Source organism: Ascaphus truei, chromosome 2 (assembly GCF_040206685.1).
Source record: "Ascaphus truei isolate aAscTru1 chromosome 2, aAscTru1.hap1, whole genome shotgun sequence".
In the NCBI taxonomy this organism is placed as follows: Eukaryota; Metazoa; Chordata; class Amphibia; order Anura; family Ascaphidae; genus Ascaphus; species Ascaphus truei.
Window position 1 is genome coordinate 178997669 of NC_134484.1, and position 20523 is coordinate 179018191.

At 40.1% G+C, this 20523-nt stretch overlaps 1 protein-coding gene across 1 annotated transcript in view; it reads left to right on the forward strand.

Moving 5' to 3' along the window:
• MBOAT1 (membrane bound glycerophospholipid O-acyltransferase 1) overlaps window positions 1-19641 on the forward strand; it is an 86092-nt gene extending 66451 nt beyond the window's left edge. Inside the window, exons 8-13 of the mRNA XM_075585606.1 lie at window positions 4484-4676; window positions 7943-8046; window positions 9250-9314; window positions 9550-9682; window positions 11326-11477; window positions 13624-19641. Coding sequence (XP_075441721.1) covers window positions 4484-4676; window positions 7943-8046; window positions 9250-9314; window positions 9550-9682; window positions 11326-11477; window positions 13624-13765 — 789 coding nt within the window. The 3' untranslated portion in view covers window positions 13766-19641. The remainder of the gene's footprint in view (window positions 1-4483; window positions 4677-7942; window positions 8047-9249; window positions 9315-9549; window positions 9683-11325; window positions 11478-13623) is intronic.
• Window positions 19642-20523: the final 882 nt, after the last annotated feature.

Sequence of the window (20523 nt, forward strand, 5' to 3'; positions counted from 1 at the left end):
CGTAACACTTTATGTAGTGTTGAAACCATTGTTTCTTTGTTTAAGCTTTGTAAATAGTAAACTAACAAAGAATGCACTAGGATCACGTACAAATAGAGTATAGCTTGCTCATCCCCAAAACATGGTCTGGCTGGGGATCTCTGAGGTAAGGATTGAAAACAAAGGGAATTTGTAAAAAATAATCTATGATGCAACATTTTCAACAGAATTTTGCGTCTTTTCACAAAATTTTGCATAAAAAAAAGATGAATTGAGGCTACTGGTAAGTTGGTAACTGGCACTGATGATGATGGGGGTGTGTACACTAGTGGGTGCTGATGGTGGGGGAGATACGCTTTGGGCAGGATGGCGCTGGTGGCAGCTCAGTCAGAAGCAGCAGCTTCCTTGGCCCTCTAATTAAACAACTTAATACAGCTGTGGAACAGTCTTAGTGGAAAAATATGCCCCACTGGATATCAGCGCATTTGAGTAGCTCTCTAGAGACCTTGCCCACTACAGAGCTGCAGGGCAGCACGTCAGCAGCAAGAATTTCATTGTGTGAGCGATGGTACTTGCGCGCCCTTTCAACAGCTTTGTGACCCATGGGTTAGTTTAGTGAATGACATATAATTGGTCCACATGTTTGTCTACTACCAGGGGGTCCCTTTTCCCCATGCTGCCCTCTAACTAGTATCATCAGCTGGTGCTGGAGCAGCCCCCACAGCCTCATTACCATTGTCATCATCATTATTAGTCTACCAGTGCCAAGTCCATCCATCATCAGTATATCATCATCATGATGTCCTTCACCACCAAAAACCTCACCTGATCTGGAAAGGGAAAAGCAACAAGACTTTGTTTTAAAGAAGTTTTGTTTCTTCCTTAAAATCGGCTGCTCTTCACTAATTTTGTTTGGAGAGCATGTATCATAAGGTAAAACAGTAGATTTATGAGACAATTGGTTAAATTAATGTCACTGTTAATACTATGGTACAAAACGAGTTAACATTGTTACAATTTGCAGAGGAGCAAAACAAGAGTGGAGCGCTGATAAATGACTGCAACATATTATGCTCTTCTGTACTGTTAGCAGTATTAATTGGATTACATATCAATAATTTGGTATGGTTAATATGATAACTTTACATTGATTAGCTAAAGCATTATTCAGACCAACTGTATGTCTATCTAGGTATTGATCCAAGAGGGATCAAAGATTCCCCATTTGTGCATCCAATGAAGCCTCCAAATCAGAGAACCCAGAAGTGAGTACAGGCATACCCCGGTTTAAGGACACTCACTTTAAGTACACTCGCGAGTAAGTACATCTCACTCAATAGGCAAACGGCAGCTCACGCATGCGCCTGTCAGCACGTCCTGAACAGCAATACCGGCTCCCTACCTGTAACGAAGGTGTGCTCAAGCAGGGAGACTATAGAGCCTGTTACAAATGCCTTATTTACATCTGTTCTGCACGTACATGCATCGATAAGTGGAGAAAAGGTAGTGCTTCACTTTAAGTACATTTTCGCTTTACATACATGCTCCGGTCCCATTGCGTACGTTAATGTGGGGTATGCCTGTATACTGGTAATTACAACAAACCCAAATGGTGGTGAATGTTATTAGACTGGATATAGAGCCCAAGTATAAGGGGCTATTAGCTGTAAATTGTGTCCTAAAGCTCATTGTTGTAATTACCAGTATACTCACCTCTGCGTTCTCTGATTTGGAGGCTTCATTTGAATCTCTGGGGCAAATATCTGTATGTGCTCTATTTATGCGCACGGGCATTGATACTACGCCAGTATTGGTATTTATACATATACCAATGTGATCATTATCTACCACACCACTATGAGGATTTTATTTTATTTCCTATGTATATACTTAATTTCATTGTGTATTAATATTAAGATGTAATACATTTTTATTATTTTTGTTTTTAATTGCTGATCCTATGGTCAATAGACTGCCTGACATAAATCCTGTCTGAAGGGGCCACTATAGTCCTGCTTATTGATATTGAGTGCACTATTGGGGAATCTTTGATCCCTCTTGGATCAATACCTAGATAGTCTTGCCACTATCCCCACCTGCACCGTACTTTTATGTTTTTCCATCACTTACACATTTAGGATTCTTATAGGTGAGCGGTTCTATCTTTATATTTTCAACTGTATGTCCAAAAATGGTTTATAGCTTAGAATATTATCTTCTCTGCATTAATCAGTGGGAATTGGGCCAGAGGTATTAAGCCTATTATCAGAATATTTTACTCTGAGAACAATCCAGGAAATGAGAAGAAATGTCCTGCCCATGATGCATGTGCCCCTTAACCTTAATAATAATAAAAGCTAAAACAAGAAATATGAATATGGTGGTAAAGGCCAAAGCCTTTATTCATTCAATATTAATAATCAAACATAACCAACATTATGCTTCCAGCAATAAGGGATCAATCGTTGTATATAAACATCTTACCGAAAACTCTTCCTCCCAGCCAAGAGTTTAAAACTTAAACAAAACATAACTTAACCACTAAACAGTGAATCAAAGGCTGTGATAACCACACAAAATAATGTGTGTGTGGTGCGTGTGTGTGTGTTAGAAATAAATATGAAAATAACATCATCCGTAAAATAACAGGATTTTACATAATAATACAAACTTAAAAGGGAACTTAAATACGATCACCTTAAAATGACCAAAATACCCTTAAACAAAATAGGAGAGGGAGATAAAGGTAAAATACAAATAATAACCGTCAACTGCTGCTGTGCCCCACATATAACCTACTAACTGCCACCCGAGTGCTAATAAGCTAACTGCCACCCGCGTGCTAATAAGCTTACTGCCACCCGCGTGCTAATAAGCAAACTGCCACCCGCGTGCTAATAAGCAAACTGCCACCCGCGTGCTAATAAGCAAACTGCCACCCGCGTGCTAATAAGCAAACTGCCACCCCCGTGCTAATAAGCAAACTGCCACCCGCGTGCTAATAAGCAAACTGCCACCCGCGTGCTAATAAGCAAACTGCCACTCGCGTGCTAATAAGCAAACTGCCACCCGCGTGCTAATAAGCAAACTGCCACCCGCGTGCTAATAAGCAAACTGCCACCCGCGTGCTAATAAGCAAACTGCCACCCGCGTGCTAATAAGCAAACTGCCACCCGCGTGCTAATAAGCAAACTGCCACCCGCGTGCTAATAAGCAAACTGCCACCCGCGTGCTAATAAGCTAACTGCCACCCGCGTGCTAATAAGCTAACTGCCACCCGCGTGCTAATAAGCAAACTGCCACCCGCGTGCTAGTAAGCTAACTGCCACCCGCGTGCTAATAAGCTAACTGCCACCCGCGTGCTAATAAGCAAACTGCCACCCGCGTGCTAGTAAGCAAACTGCCACCCGCGTGCTAATAAGCTAACTGCCACCCGCGTGCTAATAAGCAAACTGCCACCCGCGTGCTAATAAGCAAACTGCCACCCGCGTGCTAATAAGCAAACTGCCACCCGCGTGCTAATAAGCAAACTGTCACCCGCGTGCTAATAAGCAAACTGCCACCCTCGTGCTAATAAGCAAACTGCCACCCTCGTGCTAATAAGCAAACTGTCACCCGCGTGCTAATCAGCAAACTGCCACCCGCGTGCTAATCAGCAAACTGCCACCCGCGTGCTAATCAGCAAACTGCCACCCGCGTGCTAATCAGCAAACTACCACCCGCGTGCTAATCAGCAAACTGCCACCCGCGTGCTAATCAGCAAACTGCCACCCGCGTGCTAATAAGCAAACTGCCAACCGCGTGCTAATAAGCAAACTGCCACCCGCGTGCTAATAAGCAAACTGCCACCCGCGTGCTAATAAGCTAACTGCCACCCACGTGCTAATCAGCAAACTGCCACCCACGTGCTAATCAGCAAACTGCCACCCACGTGCTAATAAGCAAACTGCCACCCGCATGCTAATAAGCTAACTGCCACCCATGTGCTCACCAACCGTTGCTGACTAACACTAGATAGCGTGCCCCGAACCGCCCAAATAAAAACCCCTCAAATCAAAAGGTGCCACCAGATAGTGGCGAGTGACTACATGGGGTACTCAAAAATTCAACCAGGGGCAACATTCACACAGTCAAGCTGTCCCCTGGGCAAAGGTCAGGGTCCTGCCCGAGAAAGCAGCTATTTCATAAGGTACATGTATTACTTGGATTCGACAATAATTCGTTTTCACTTATTCCTTGAAACCTGGGGGTGAAACATTTTTGATTCTGCTTATTTTCTGTCAGACTACCTATGGGCTATACTTGTCCATTAATATTATGTTCACCTCTTTTTATACTCTTACAAATGCATGCGTTTCACCTGGGATATTTACTTTGTATTATGCATGCTAATACCATGTATTGTAATCCAACTCCGTTTGGACTAATTCATAGATACCTATTTTCATACATTCCACTTATATGTTGATTATATGAATAGTGCTATTTGTATTTTTCGTTTCAGGAAGCAGTAATACACAAGCTCTGCATCACTGTGGCATCTCTTATTCTGTTCTTGACATTGACCAAGGCTTTCCCCATTTTACATATTGTTGATGATACATTTATTATTGAAGCATCACTTTTGATGCGATTAAGTTACCTCTACATTGCAATACTGGCTTCCAGACCAAAGTTTTACTTTGCATGGACATTAGGTAAGTGTCAAGGTATTTGTGCACAAGATGTGCCCTATGAAATGAACGAGAAAGTTCTTGCCAAATGAACATTTCTCTTTGTAACTGTTTACATTTGCAGTTTTCAAAACTGGTCTAAAATTGGAAAAAACGGTTATCCATATTTCAGATTTATTTTAAAAAAAAAATTGTAAAAAAATTCTGATATAGATGAACGATATAATTTAGTTTGCACACTAATATATGATTCTCAGTAAGACTTACTTTTGAAGCATGTATTATTCAAATCACGGCTGTCCACATAGGAAGCAACATGGTAAATTAAACGATAAAACACTGGTATAGCATTGATAGTGTCGTTTTGCCCATGAGAAGATCTTACCAGTATTTTCTTGTTTTATATCTCTGTCCTTTTTGTTGATGAAAGTATATTGTGCAGAGCTTTCGAAATCTCACGGGCCTCGTCTTCAGGTGTGCTCATTCTGAAGAAGAGACCTGGTCGGTTTCAAAACGTTGTCCCTTATAATAATTTCATCCCGTCAAAGCTATCACAACCTGCAACAAATTTACCTTTCTGCAGGGCCATTCATTTGAACTACAGTTCTTTAAAGGACAACGATAAACATTATTAACCTTTAGAGTGCCCTAATGACGTATTAGGTACGTCATAGGCAATTACTCATTTTCTTGGGGCAGATCAGGCTCCCACCACTTCTGTTTCCGGCATCCGAGCACCAGTCTCCGCTTGTTGCTGCTCCAGGAGCGGTTAAGTTGTGCATTGTCTTTAAATGAACAGAGGTTATACATTATATATAATGTAACCATGTATTTGTCATCATAACTCTATGCCCAGGACATACTGTACTTGAAAAGGAGCGTTATCTCTCAATGTATTACTTCCTGGTAAAACATTTTATAAATAAATTACATTTAAAGTGCAGGTAGCAAGTAATTATTGAACAGTATAGAACAGGGGAGCGCACACTTTTGCTGCTGCGCCATTGCTCGCGTCCCCCCCTCCCACCTTGGACCTGCGTCAAATGACGCGTGTGACTTCACACGACCCCGCGGCGCCATTTGATGACGCGTTGCCATGGCAACAAGACACACTGCCGTCTGAATCACTGTAAATTGAGAGTAGCAGAGGCCTCACGCAATCTAAAAATCTCCCGCCCCCCAGTTTGCTCACCCCTGGTATAGAAAGTAGAACGTAGCAGCCTATCAGGTAAGATGATGCAGAATTTTTCTAGTAGAGGCATATACTTTTGTATTCAATATTCAATTTAAATAAAAGGAATAAGGGCCTTTTTTACTAAACTGTACGCAGTGAGTTTAGTGCATTGTGTTCTAAAAATAACCACAGACTAATCTGGTACCTAAAATCCTAGTCCATTTTAGTAAGATACAGCTAAATATCATGGAACAGTGACTCGCTGAGGGATCCCTCTCCTTTACTTTAATATATAGGGGGGAATAAACACATGTTTGTCCAGCGCAGTGTCTTGCTTTTTTTTAAACAACATTTTTATTGGGTTTTCAAGCAGAGAAATACAGAAAATTAAACATTGAAGAGTGAGTATTAGGGAGGAGTGGGTACATAATAATAATAGCATGTTCTTGTACAGTATAGCGCTGCTAATTGTACGCAGCGGTTTACAGAGACATTTTGCAGGCACAGGTCCCTGCCCGGTAGAGCTTACAATCTATGTTTTGGTGCCTGAGGCACAGGGAGATAAAGTGACTTGCCCAAGGTCACAAGGAGCCGACACCGGGAATTGAACCAGGCTCCCCTGCAGCAATCTCAGTGTCAGTCAGTGTCTTTACTCACTGAGCCACTCCTTAAAAAATAGCGGGAATTGGGGGGAGGGAGAGGAGGGGGATGGGACGGCTTCGTTGGGAATCAATAATTCTTATTGCTTTATGCAGTTTAAATGTAGAGTGGTGGGTATGAATATCGTGTTGGACTTCTTCAACTGGGGTAGAGAGCCGCTCTGAGGGCCTTAAATAAATACAGATAGGACACAATAGGTGGGCGACGGTGTAAACACCTGGGCTTTCTATAGACAGAGTGAGGCTAGTTGGTCACAAGGGTTATAGACTCAGAGAATCCGGATCTATATATGTGATATCCAGGGAAGCCAGACTTTCTGGAAATTTTGGCAAGTATCCTTACGGAAGCTCGTCAGTTTTTCCATCATACATATAAACCACAGCCTGTTTCTAATAGACTGAATTGGTGGAAGTTTATCCTACTTCCATAGACTCGCGATGGCGCATCTTGTCTCAGTGGTAATATGGGTAATTAACTTGTTTGTAGCCCTTGTGTGTTCCTGGATTAGTTTGTTTAGAAGGAACAACCAATCTCTGAACCCAAGATCTGCTGGATCCAGGACTTCACCTGTCTCCAAAGGTCTAACACCTTGGGGCAGGACCACCACATATGTAAGAGGGCGGGCACTTCACCGCAGCCTTGGAGGCATAGAGGAGAGTAGCCCGGGACATATTTAGCAATATTCTTGGGGGGTGTTGTACCAGCGAGTCATAACTTTATATGCGTTCTCCCGGACAGTTGAGCAAATAGAGCTTTTAGCCACTGATTCAAAAATTTCCTCCCAGTCGTCAGCCTCCAGCTCCTCTCCTAGACCACTCTCCCACTTCTTCATAAAATTAAACTTATCCTGGGATTCTGCAGCTGGAAGGGAGAATTGGCCATATAACTTCGAGATTAACCTCTGGTGGGAGTCTGCACCCAGACAGAGCTTCTCAAACAAAAAAACTGGTTCGGTGGGCATAAGTTTTGAAATACATTTTTTACCAGGATTGGAACCTAGGGGTACTCCAGAGCTGAACCGCTCTATTTCCAGCTTCTCACGGTTCCCAAGATAACTACAGTTTTGGCTGCCGGTACACTTTCCAGTGTTTGCTTATTTTTTATAAAGATGTCTCCGGTCATCCAATAGGAAGCCGAAATATTGCTTCTTCCTATTGATCTGTGCTTTGGCAGCCATTTTGTTTCCCCAGATAGAGCGGAGCACACCAGCAACTAAAACTGTAAATATCTGAAAAACCAGGAATCCCCCATATGTGAAAATAGAGTGAATGAATGAGATCTGAAGGACCCCGCTCCTAGTTCCAATCATGTTTAAAAAAAAAATATTTAAATATTTTTTTTAAAGCGAGCAGCTGAGTATTCTGCTTTATCACCTAAGTCGACGGAAAAGGCAAAGCACAAAATACAATTGGTTTGATTAAAAGAAATAAAACATATCACTTTTTTTTTTTGCCAGCTGATGCAGTTAATAATGCTGCTGGCTATGGGTTCAATGGTGTGGATGAAAATGGCAAGTTTCGTTGGGATTTGATATCCAATCTCAATATCTGGAACATTGAGGTGAGTTAAGAACAAAATGTTTCATTGTTTGGTGACACCTGTTGCTGGGTACATGCTTCCTTTGCTACACAGCTGCTATCTGCATCAGATTAGCAAAGTAACAGAAATATCTCCATGAATAAGGTGCAATAACGTCAAGAAACTCATGAGTGCATTTGCATGTCTTCCATAGGTCCAACAAACCTGTTTTGACCCATTGCCACATCATACAGGGATTAAACTGCAGATAAGGATTCTGGGTAATGACATGCAAATGAACACATTGAATGTGTAACTTTGTTTTACTTTTAATTGATTTCGAACATGGGTATTTCCCTAGAAGTTTTGCTTGCTGTGTTACACAACTTGTGCAAGGAAGTCTCTGACTATATAGCCTCCTGCTACCTAGTTCACTAGATATGCTTTTGATTTACCGTAGCTTTTAGAATGTTCTATAGATCACACAGTAGTTGTGGATGTGAAAAAGGAGAAGATTAGTTGATTTAAAACTAGGCCAAACCTCTAGCAGTGATTTTTAGTGTGTATTTATGATGTTCTTATATAGTACGTTTCCGTTTTTTATGCATACAGTCACATGCATGTACGGTTTTAACAGTCAGAATATGGGAATTGGGAATGCACCGGAAACGCTATTTAGACAAGTTTCCGTTTCCAAAGATAAAGAATAATAAAGTAATTTTATTAAAGTAATAAAGGTTTAATTACAACAAATTATCCATACTTTGTGCCTTAAAATAACACAAATGATGTTTCACGATTTTGGATAGTTGTATAGGGACCACCCTTTACAATTATCCAAAATCGTGAAATATCATAATTTTTTGTTGTTGATGTTCTTTTAATGAGAAGAATTATCACAGGGCATTTTTCCTGTTATTTTCAACCTGTATTATGTTTGAAAAATATTGCTCTTCTGCTCATTGTTAGTGTTTATGGGTTATGGAACACATTTTGGTTCCAGTCTTTAAACATTTACTATGGTAACTGGCGCGAGGAATACATGGTACAGTGAACTACTTCATGCAAAGATTTTAGCCAAAATGCCCTTGTTCAGAAAGTCAGTTTAGGGACAAGTCTGCCTTTAAGGCTTTTCATTGTGTGCTGAAAACAGTGCTACTGTACATAATTTAAGACTTCAATAACTACTGGCATTGCTGTATATGTCTTACGCCAAGGCTAAGATGCATTTTTCTTCCCTACTAGACGGCTACAAGTTTTAAAATGTACATAGACAACTGGAATATTCAAACAGCTGCTTGGTTAAAGCGGTAAGAACCACACACTCATGATAAAGTCAAAATGAATGCGAGCATATGATTCCGTGCTTGAAAGGAACACATGTTGCACTGCAACTCCTTTCCTTCTTTATTTTCCTTCTGTCCCTGTCCCAATCTCCTGTCTGAACAAAGAAAATGGCCAGTCGACGTAAATATCAAGTGAAGTTTCTGTGTGTGCTGCCCTGGCATTCATGTTTATCTTGCCATTTGTTTCATACCTTCGCAGTGTTTGCTATGACAGGGTTCCAAGGTACCGCCCAGCTTTAACATTTATCCTGTCAGCCGTGTGGCATGGCGTCTATCCTGGATATTATATGACATTTCTCACAGCCATTCCCATGATGTTGGCTGCCAGAGTGGTATGTACCCTCATCAGTGGTATAGGGGAACACCTAGGGGGGAAATTATCCATCAGGCAGAGTGCATACAAATAAGTATTTGTACTGTGTCTGATTTAATGACATTCTAAAGCTGTTAAACACAAAGTTATTTTGACCTCAATTTAAGGTGTTTTATTTATGCTCTAAAGAAAGTGGAACCATCAGTTTGTAACTAGAAAATGTAAGGGTGCTGCCGGGTTAATCAGTCTATCACCGAGACTGACCTAATTCTGACCTGATAATGATATCTGCCTATTACAGCGGGACTGAAAAGTCTTGCCACACAGTTGTTTCTCAGTCAAATGTGTAATTGAAAGCAAACAACCTTGTTACAGGTGCTAAATATGTGCAGTATTACTATATGTGAGCATATATGATTATTACATTGACGTATACAGTAATACTATTTAATAATGCAATATAACTTAAGGATAATAAAGTATTGTAGCACAGCTCTGACATTGCAGGCCACACTGCACATAGTGTGATATACAGGTACACACTGCACATTGTGTGATATACAGGTACACACTGCACATTGTGTGATATACAGGTACATACTGCACATAGTGTGATATACAGGTAAACACTGCACATAGTGTGATATACATGCACACACTGCACATAGTGTGATATACAGGTACTGTACACACTGCACATTGTATGATATACAGGTACATACTGCACATAGTGTAATATACAGGTACATACTGCACATTGTGTGATATACAGGTACACACTGCACATAGTGTAATATACAGGTACACACTGCACATAGTGTGATATACAGGTACAGTACACACTGCACATTGTGTGATATACAGGTACACACTGCACATTGTGTGATATACAGGTACACACGGCACATAGTGTGATATACAGGTACACACTGCACATTGTGTGATATACATGTACACACTGCACATTGTGTGACATACAGGTACACACTGCACATTATGTGATATACAGGTACACACTGCACATTGTGTGACATACAGGTTCACACTGCACATTGTGTGATATACAGGTACACACTGCACATTGTGTGACATACAGGTACACACTGCACATTGTGTGATATACAGGTACACACTGCACATTGTGTGACATACAGGTTCACACTGCACATTGTGTGATATACAGGTGCACACTGCACATTGTGTGATATACAGGTACACACTGTACATTATGTGATATACAGGTACACACTGCACATTGTGTGATATACAGGTACACACTGACCCTTTCCCAGAAGAACTTAACAGTGTAGGTACCCCTACTTAATAGTCTGTGTTTATTCCACTGAGGCATTTTTTCCATAGTGATATGTTTGAGAAATACTGGCAAACTAACCTGAAGTAGTTATTTTTGCATTACATGTTGTTTGAGACCTTTGATTCTACAATTTGGAGTTATTTGTTAATAAAACATCTCTAGCTAATAGATTTTTGAATGCAGAAAAAAAAATATAGACCTGCTTATAACCCAGTGGATTTTTCCTGTAATAAACTGAACTGAACTCTCAGCTGTAAAGCATTTCTTCGTTGTGATGGAGGTACTGTATGGGATCACCCTACCTATGCATGTCACTGAATGTATCTGTAATGTTGTATGATTTACAGATGAGAAACAATTTTCGACACCGCTTCGTTACATCAACATCTCGTAAACTTCTCTATGACATCATCACGTGGTTTGTCACCCAGCTGGCTATCTGCTACACAGTTGCCCCTTTCGTTATGCTGGCACTTGGACCGGCACTTACATTGTACAAGTAAGTTTCCACTTCAACATATCATCCTGTTACATCGAGCTGCTATCTGCAGTTATTTCTCCACGCTCCTGTTCTTTTTCCAAAGCTTTGGGATTATTTGCAGTGTAAAATCAAGTTTCAGAAAGATTAATAAATTAATATACAATGACCATATGAAAGGAGATTGAACTGAAATAGGTGGTTAATAGGAGACATGGGTCCAGATTTACTATATGTATGTGTGTGCATATATATATTTATATATATATATATATATATATATATATATATATTTATACACAGACACACATGTATTGTTTTGTATTTATATATCGCCAGCAATGTATGCAGTGAATTAGAATACAGGGACATTTAATACAATAAGTGAATAAAAGCCACTGCCGCCCATTACACTTTGTTCATGACTCTCTGCTACTGTATTTGTAAGTCCCCCAACATACACAGATGAAGCCCCCGGAAAACCGACTGCGACAGTCCCTGGCTGTTGGGTAAGAATCTGAGGGCAACTTGTAAGCCAATATTGACCTGCTGAGCTGCCTGCAGCTTTCACCTTCAACCGGAAATGTTTATTTTACCGTGGCTCTGGGGAAGGTTATTCGAGCTACGTCTGTAGAAATGAGCAATTGCAAACTCTCTGTGGCAGGAGTGATTTTCCATATTGTGTCATTGTATGTTGTTTGCACTTATTGTATTTTAATTTCCCGTCTATAAAAAAATCTTTCCCGAGAGAATCGAATGCAGGATTCTTGTGCTATTGACGGTACTGTTTAAAACTCTAGAAGTCACTGGCTCCAGAGCTGTGACATCCCAAAATATTACAAAGATGATAAATATATTGCATACTATACAACAAAATTTTTGGCTTCTTTTGTAAAATACAATGGCAGCTGACCAATTTATTAAAGCAACAAAATTTGAAAAATCCTCTTTTTTTTAAATTAAATCAGTTCTGTAGTATTAGATAATAAGGTCTGCATTATTTTTTTTTAACTCCTAATACCATTTTTACAGATGATTTTTTTTTTTTTTTTTTAAACTATACTAATCATTCTTTGGTTGCTACAGCAAGGAGTTAAAGTCATATCCACTTCCTCTTTTGATATAGACTCTGTCTGACACACACCTTTTAGAATTCTGCACTTTGGCAACAATGTATCACAAAGAGATCTGTTGCTGTGTTCGAGACAGTAGACTGTCTATTAGTCTGAAAGCTGTAACAATAATGTGTTACACTTCGTAATATAATGTTACATATAAGCTGCAGCATTTCACATACGGCAGCACAAAGTTAGAAGACAGCCATTATGTTAGGCACACAATCAGGATTTTGGCAGATTTGTAACAGGAGCACCAAACAATTGCCAGCTTAGGTAAGAATATAGAATTATACATTGTCACATGCTTTACATATAAAAGCTTCCTAGAAGTGCATTTTTAGGTCACGTTTAAATGTGTGAAGAGAGAGGTAGAGTCTGATAGTCTCACCGTGTGTAAGACAAAGACAAGGGTTTCAGGTAGTGAAAAATTTGCACTACAATGTTTTTCACGAACCTTATAACATACTATCCAGAAAATCTATATAAGACCTTTACACGTCTTAGAACTCGGATAATGTACCTAATTTATTCATTTTTTTGCAACAAATTGGGTTCTTCTGGATTTGAACAACAGTATTCTCAGCTCTTGGGCCTTGTCCTCTGTTCCTGAGATACGTGTATTACGCTTTTACATTCCCCTGACAAGAATGCTTGTCCAGGAGAGCAGTATGGCTGCCGGGGTGTTGACATTGAGCTTCTATATTAGTGTTCTTGGTGGCCATCCTATGTTTTGTATTTACTGGCTATTTCATATGGCAGTATCTTAGAAACCTAGAGGTGAGCTTAGAGTCATTCAGTTCCAACTCGGAAAAACAACACTTTCAGGTAATAAAAATGTATGTGAAAAAAAGTAAGCATTAAGCATTGCTGCTAGACTAAAGAAAGATCACACTTCATTATCAGGTTATTATACCTGTGCATGTATATTATTATTCCTACATGGGAATGAATTGATGGTCACCATTTCTGAGCGCTTTACATATGTAACATAGCCTGTGCATTCCAAAAGTGTTGATGACTACAAATATCTGCTGTTTTCTTTGTTCTAGGTCAATGTATTTCTTTTTCCACATCGGAAGCATTCTTGTACTCATTCTTCTCCCAATAAAGCCTTTGAATGACAGCCAAAGGCAACCCCCAAAATTGACTGTTCAAAATGCAGTATACCATTTGAAGGAGAAGAGCAGGTGAAGTATCCCACCAAATGAATCAAAGGAGGAAATGAAATACTGCAAATATGAACCAAGGTTTTTCATATTTCAGCTCACCAAAGAAAGAAGGTGCTGGACACGGAATCAAGTCTGAAATTTGTAGATACGATCATTTTTTATATGAAGGACAATATTGTGTCTTAACCTTTTTAATATGCTGAGCATTTCACTTTTTCTGTGGCTTTGTAAATGTGCTATAAATGGAACACTGTTGTGGAATAGGGCAGTTGAGTTGAAGGATGCTAAAGTCAAATATTTTAAGGTCATACATCGTAACAACAGTGACGGATGTACAGGCAAAGTATTGTCAAGCATTCCATTCCATGTCCCACTGACAGCAAGAAGTGAGAAGTAAATTCTGCCCTCATACAACACAAGGCGGTGTTCTGATTGATTTCTTATTTTTGTTACATAATTAGCACGATGGAGGATAAACACGGGAGACCTCTTGCTGCTGCAGTTATTCAAGAAAATTATCAGACTGTAATTAAAAGATTGTTCACAGATTTATCGCCCGTGGACAGGTTTATGTGCTGCTGACGAAATGTTTCTATGACATTGAAGGGAAAAATGTAGGACTGACATATAGGGTCTATTTTGCAGTTTCTATTCAACAGGTGCTTAAAGCTGCAGTTCAGTCTTTTTTTTTCTTTACTTCAATAGTTTCATGTGGGCAATCTCTAATTACCTAAAGAACTGTATAGCTGCAGGTCAATTCGTTCTCCATGTATTGATCGGCGAAATTTGGTGACATAATTAGTGAAGGGATCTGTTTATATTCTGCTTCAGTACGTCAGTGGAAGCTCATGAATATTCATGAGCACTCCTGCACTGACGTGCTAGAGGGAGGGCAGGGCTGACAAAGGGGTGTGCCAGGGCTTGTGACAGGACATGAAGGGGCAGTGCCTTAGTAAATGGTTGTTAAAATAGAATACAAGAAAATTGGTCTTTCAAAGATGTTTTTTTAAAAACAGAAAATGCTTAAAGTATTTTTTCTTACTACAGAACTGATTTATTAAAAAAAACACACATGCAGGATATTGACTGAACTGCAGCTTTAATTCCTTCACAAAGCTAGTAATTTATCTACAATAGACAACCATTTAATTCCCAGTAATATTACAGGGAGCAAGGAAAACTGATCAGGGAAGTATTACAATTAGGGTCATTCTCAGTGCTGATCAGAATGGTGTGAAACAAGAATGTACATACTTATTATTTCTCACAGCAAAAGAAAATAAGGGTGACAAGCTCTGCATTCCAGACTCGGGTAAACAGGTTATATCGCAGTCTGTAAAAGTAGATCTCGTTTATCCCGTAGTGTACTATTTGGTTTATTTATTATTGTCACTTGGCTGCAAAACTCAGCAAATACCGGTTCAGAAAAACTTCACCCAATTTATCAGAGATCTTATTGTTTTCTGTGGGATTGATTTTCTTGATTACTATGGTTCTGTGGTTTGCACCATTATTGTGTTTTTGAACTTTTATAAAAAGCCCCCTTTTAGTTTCAGTATTTGCTATACAATACAAACAATTTGTTTTGTTTTGAAAAGTTATTTTGTACAAATAGATGTATTCATCTTAAAAAGGGGCATGCATAGCTAATCTCTATTGTCAGTAATATTCTGCATAGCGGAGTCCGAGTTGAATTTCGTTAGTGAAGGAGGTTGTATTTCAGTGTGCGTCTGGCCTATGAAGACTTCCATTTACTTTTCTGAGTCCCAGATGCTCTATTAAGTATGGACTCATAATGCCATGATCAAAATCAGGACCAGACACTATGTTCCCACAGAGGGGGGAGGGTGTAGAGAGACAGAAAGACTTATTTTATTGCAAGTGCTATACTCTATATATCTCCTCAAACCAACCTTAAAACAACACGTGCAGAGACACCTGTGCACAAAAAGCACACCTGGGAGATATGCTAATGGTATATATGCAAAGTATATTTTAATGACTCATATTAGCATATCTCCCAGTTATCCCAGGTGTGCTCCTATTCTTTCTCCCTGCCTCCCAGATCCAGGTTCTGGAGGTATTGTATGTATTGTATGTCTTTATTTATATAGCGCCAAAAGTGTACTCAGCGCTTCACAAAGAATACAGTACAGGGAATTATAATAATACAATAAGTGCAGCAAAAATCAGACAATGGGAAAGGAAATCCCTGCCCCGAAGAGCTTACAATCTAAGAGGTTTGAGGGGAAACTTACAGAGACAGCAGGTGAGGGAATAAGTGCTGTAGATGGGTGTGCTTGGCCACAATGGGTGGTATAAGTGACTGTGGGACAATAGCAATGAGGGCAGGCTATTGGGATGCTTGATTTGTGGGGCAAGTTTTAAGGTTAGTCAGTGTTAAATGAAAAGGTTAACACCATTTACAGGGGAAGGGATGGCAGGGAGGCATGAGTGAGATCAGGTGTGTATGTCTGGCTTCAGGCTTAGGGGAGATCCCCAGCAGCAGGAAGAAGTAGATAGAGGGTGTGAATAGAGGATTTGTGGGGGTGATTTTTATTGAGGGGTATAGAAGAAGTTGTTGGGAGAGAGGTGTATAAATAATGGTGCAGTGGGGAGTGGGGAAGTTGGAGAGAACAGGAACATTCACCAAGGAGTGAGGAAACAGTAAACAGAAAAAGCAATAAGGAGGGCATAGTGAGATACAGGAGGAGAGACTTCCCAGTTATTGGAGGATAGGAAGAGTACAAAGAATCACAGCATTTAGAAAGAAAAGTTAAAGTAGTGATTGAAGGAGACATACCAATGAATACATTTTAAAATCTGTAGCTATTGATAGTAGTAGAATCCAGCAAACGCCATCTTCATGTGAAGGTACGAATGTATTTTTAAATCCTTGCGTTAACTATAAAGGAGCTCTATGAATAGGTGTTGTTAGAGAGAACACCTCTTTTGCATACAATTAGCACTATCATGGCGTTAGTGAGCTTTGAACATACCTGATAGCACTTAACTAGCCATTAAGTTAATGCCTCGTTAAGTCAATAACATCGCTTTGTGCATCTGGGCCAGAGAGACTACAGCTTGTAAACATTACACTGACTGTATTAGCAAAGGGATTTTCTAGTCTGGAAACAAAACAAGCAGATGGGAACAGAGACACAGCAGAGAACTGGCATGCTTTGTCTATAACACATGAGCTCCAATCAAGCTAGTCATAAGATAAATCATTTCAAAACTGATAAGCTAGAATTGGCATGGAGTGATCGTTTCTTCTCATACTGCTGTTCTGTACCATAGCATCAGTAAACAACGACTGTCTGTTCAGTCCAACATATATTACTTCTAGAGAATCATCCCATTTGAAATGTAAAGGTACTCTGCAGCAAACCTCTGTGCTTGGATCTCATACAGAAACCGTTTTGTTAACTTAGCGAGTATGTGTAAAAACAAAGGCACAGACTTGTGGAAACTAATAACCCAAAGGAATTACATGCTAAGCATGTCATCCCATGACACCTTTGGTGCCATGCAAAACAACAGTTGAACTCAAGGGGAAATTATATGTGATCATGTTTGTGCTGTAAAGAAGTATCCACAGTATTTGTACCAGCAGTGTTTGCTTTGCAGGCCCAGCTCCCAGTAAAGGGATTGCAGGGGTATGAACCCTGTTCTTAAATAGGCAGGCGACTTGTCTGTTTATGATTTTCAAGTTTAGCGACATCAACATTTGTATTAATGGACGCTGGCTGTTTCTCTATACCTTATGTGCATATTTTTTTTTAAAATACTGTAATATATAGATACATACCCCTTATTTTGTTTGACATTTGCAAACTGGTGTAGACCAGCATCCAGAACAGTATTTCATGATTGGTACGTTCCAATAGAATTGCTTCATGCTAATAATGACTTAAGGAGAAATGTAGGAAAGAAGAACATCAATAATGGTGATTTAACACACACACACGTTAAGAAGCAAACAAAAAACCGACTGAAGCTTTAACTGAGAGATGCATTTATTTGAACCTGTTTAAAATAACCACCAGCGACTATCATAGGAAACTCGCCCACCAACCCCCGTCCAGACAAAATAAAATACTGTATCACTAACTGTTGGTTAAAAACAAAATAAGGGTTATCCTTGGAGATCAATTGTCAAAAGGAATATGATTAAAGGTCTGAATGGATTTTGGAAGGGATTGTTTCCTTCAGATCTGCTGCCTGTCTAAATATATCCTTAACCCTTTCATGTCTAAGAATGGATAAATCCTGTATTCTGTTTTTGTGCATTATGCTTAGTTATGATTAATCAATTCTTATTTAAGCCCATCTGGCACTGAGAAGAGTGCAATCAATTCATGAGATGTGCAATATGTAGCTGGACCTCTAGCAGTTTTTAAAAGGTTCAAGTAAAACACGCACTATTTATGGGATATTTTTAGGCAAGGAGTTGATGAAACGTGTTCTTCAGAATGCTTGTGGCCCTGTAGGACTTTGCTGGGGCTCTCTGAAAGCCTTAATAGTAGGCAGGTCTCTCCTGCAGTCTACTGCTTTTCTATTAACATGGCATATGAAGAAGACGCTGTCAGCTATTAAGTCTTAGGCCCATATTTACCAAGCAATGCTGAGCCTTAAGGCAGGCGTGCTCAACTCCAGTCCTCAAGCGCCCCCAACAGGTCAGGTTTCAGGCTATCCGAGCTTCAGCACAGGTGGCTGAATCAGAGACTCAGTCGTAGAGCCACCTGTGCTGAAGCAGGGACTGATTGAACCACCTGTGCTGATGCAGGGGCTTGAGGACTGGAATTGAGCACCTCTTCCGTAAGACACCCTACAGCCCATTCATTTGGTACCTTATGGCTATAGTGACCATACGTCCCGGTGCAGCCGCCGGACAGTGCCAGATTCTCATTGACCGGCCCGGTGTCCCGACAATTTTCTCAAAATACAGTAGTTGAAATGTCCCGGTTTTTTTTTTTTTTTTTAGCTGTTCCTTGTACCCGTAAAGTAGACACTGCATGTTTTTATGTGATCGATCATATCAAAGAGTAAACTTTCTAAACATATTGTTAAACTGTAATTAAACGATGTATTAATATAAACCAACCCGTCATTTTGCTTCACTCGAGTTTGTGCTCGGAAACGGAAGTAAATCAATAACACAGCATAAATGGGGGGGAGGGGGGGAGGGTGGCGCTGGTAGACAAAGACCGTTTATAATATTTATTTTTAAGTGATGTCATTTGTTTTATAAATAATTTTTTAATGGGTCCCGGTTTCTCCTTTTGAAAGTCTGCTCTCCCTACTTGTGGCTATGTAAATGTAAGCCATAGCAATGTCATATGGTGAATACAGAAGGGATGGAGCTGCACTCACATGGTCTTTGCAACAGAGGTCGTTTAATAAAAGATCAACGTTTTGGTCCAGAAATAGGAATCTGTCTTGCTAGAGGTTCCTATTTTTGGTCAGAAACGGTGATCTTTTATTAAACTACCTTTTTTTTGCAAAGACCATGTGAGTGCAGTTGTTTTTGTATTGAGTCTTGGATTGCCATAGACAAACAATAGGCAGTTATCCTTTATTATATTCCGTTTATTGGAAGTGGTCCAATGTTTTAGTCCTCAGCATACAGTATCAGTGAGAGCCTTTCTTTCAGATCAAAGGCCATTATTCTTAGTAAACATAACTGTATGTAAGTATATTGAACAACAGAGTAAGTATGCTGTCCTTCCACACGATTGCTAACACTGAAGTGGCCCTCTGTAACAAACGTTTGACAACCTTTATTCTACGCCGCAAGCGCTTAAATTACTTTTTTTTTTAAATGTTATTGATAAATGTTAACTTATTTATGACACATGTATGTTTTAATAAAATGTCACAATTTCTTGGAATCAATATCATTAGTGTCTCATTATTGCGGTGTGTACCTATAGCCAGTATAAGACACTGTGGGCCTGTGACCTTAAGGGCTCTATTGCCTAGACCAGGTGTGTGCAAACTGGGGGGGCAGGGTGTGAGATTTTCCAGGGAGGGGGGGGGGGGGCGCGGCGGTTACAGAGGTCCCGCGCTCTCCCCCCAGGCATTTAAAATAAATGCCGGGGGACCGCGCGATGCCTCTGTAACTCTCCTTGGCTTCCAGCGATGTGTCCTCAAATGACGCCATGGGGTCACCCCTGGCCTAAACCCCCATCTTAATACCGTAGCTTTTGGAAAACATTTGCTTGATGTCCAAGTGGCCAGCACTGCCGCTAAGAAGTCTGGGGCACAATTCGTCACAGCTCTGCGACTGTCAATCACCGGTGAGCAGCGAGAAATGATGCCCCAGAATCTGCTTTAGTGGAGGTGGTGGCAGCCAGAATGTTTTTGTAGCTGGGGACCCCCTTTGTATCTTAGTATAGCATTAAAATTGTTCATAATAAAGGTTTCTAAAAGTGGTTACGGTAGGTGTGTAGTCCCAGACTTATTTAAAAGTGTATTCAGTGCAGCCTAGGTCAGTGGGCCCGGAATGGTATTAGTTTCTCTTTTTTGGGGGTTGTGTTCAATTTTGCTTTGAAAATGGTATATGGGAATATACTTTTAAAAATATGCTAAACATCGACACCTAGTGCTCAGTGTAAGAAATGCCCACTCAGTAAAATAATGTCATGTTGTCTTATTTCCCAAATATGGGGGCTTATGCAGAGAGGATAGAGAAGGGAAATAGCGCCATCTTTTGGCGAAAATACGCACCAGAGAAGCTTGTCCTGCAGAGAACATGGAGAATTTCATAAAATTCGC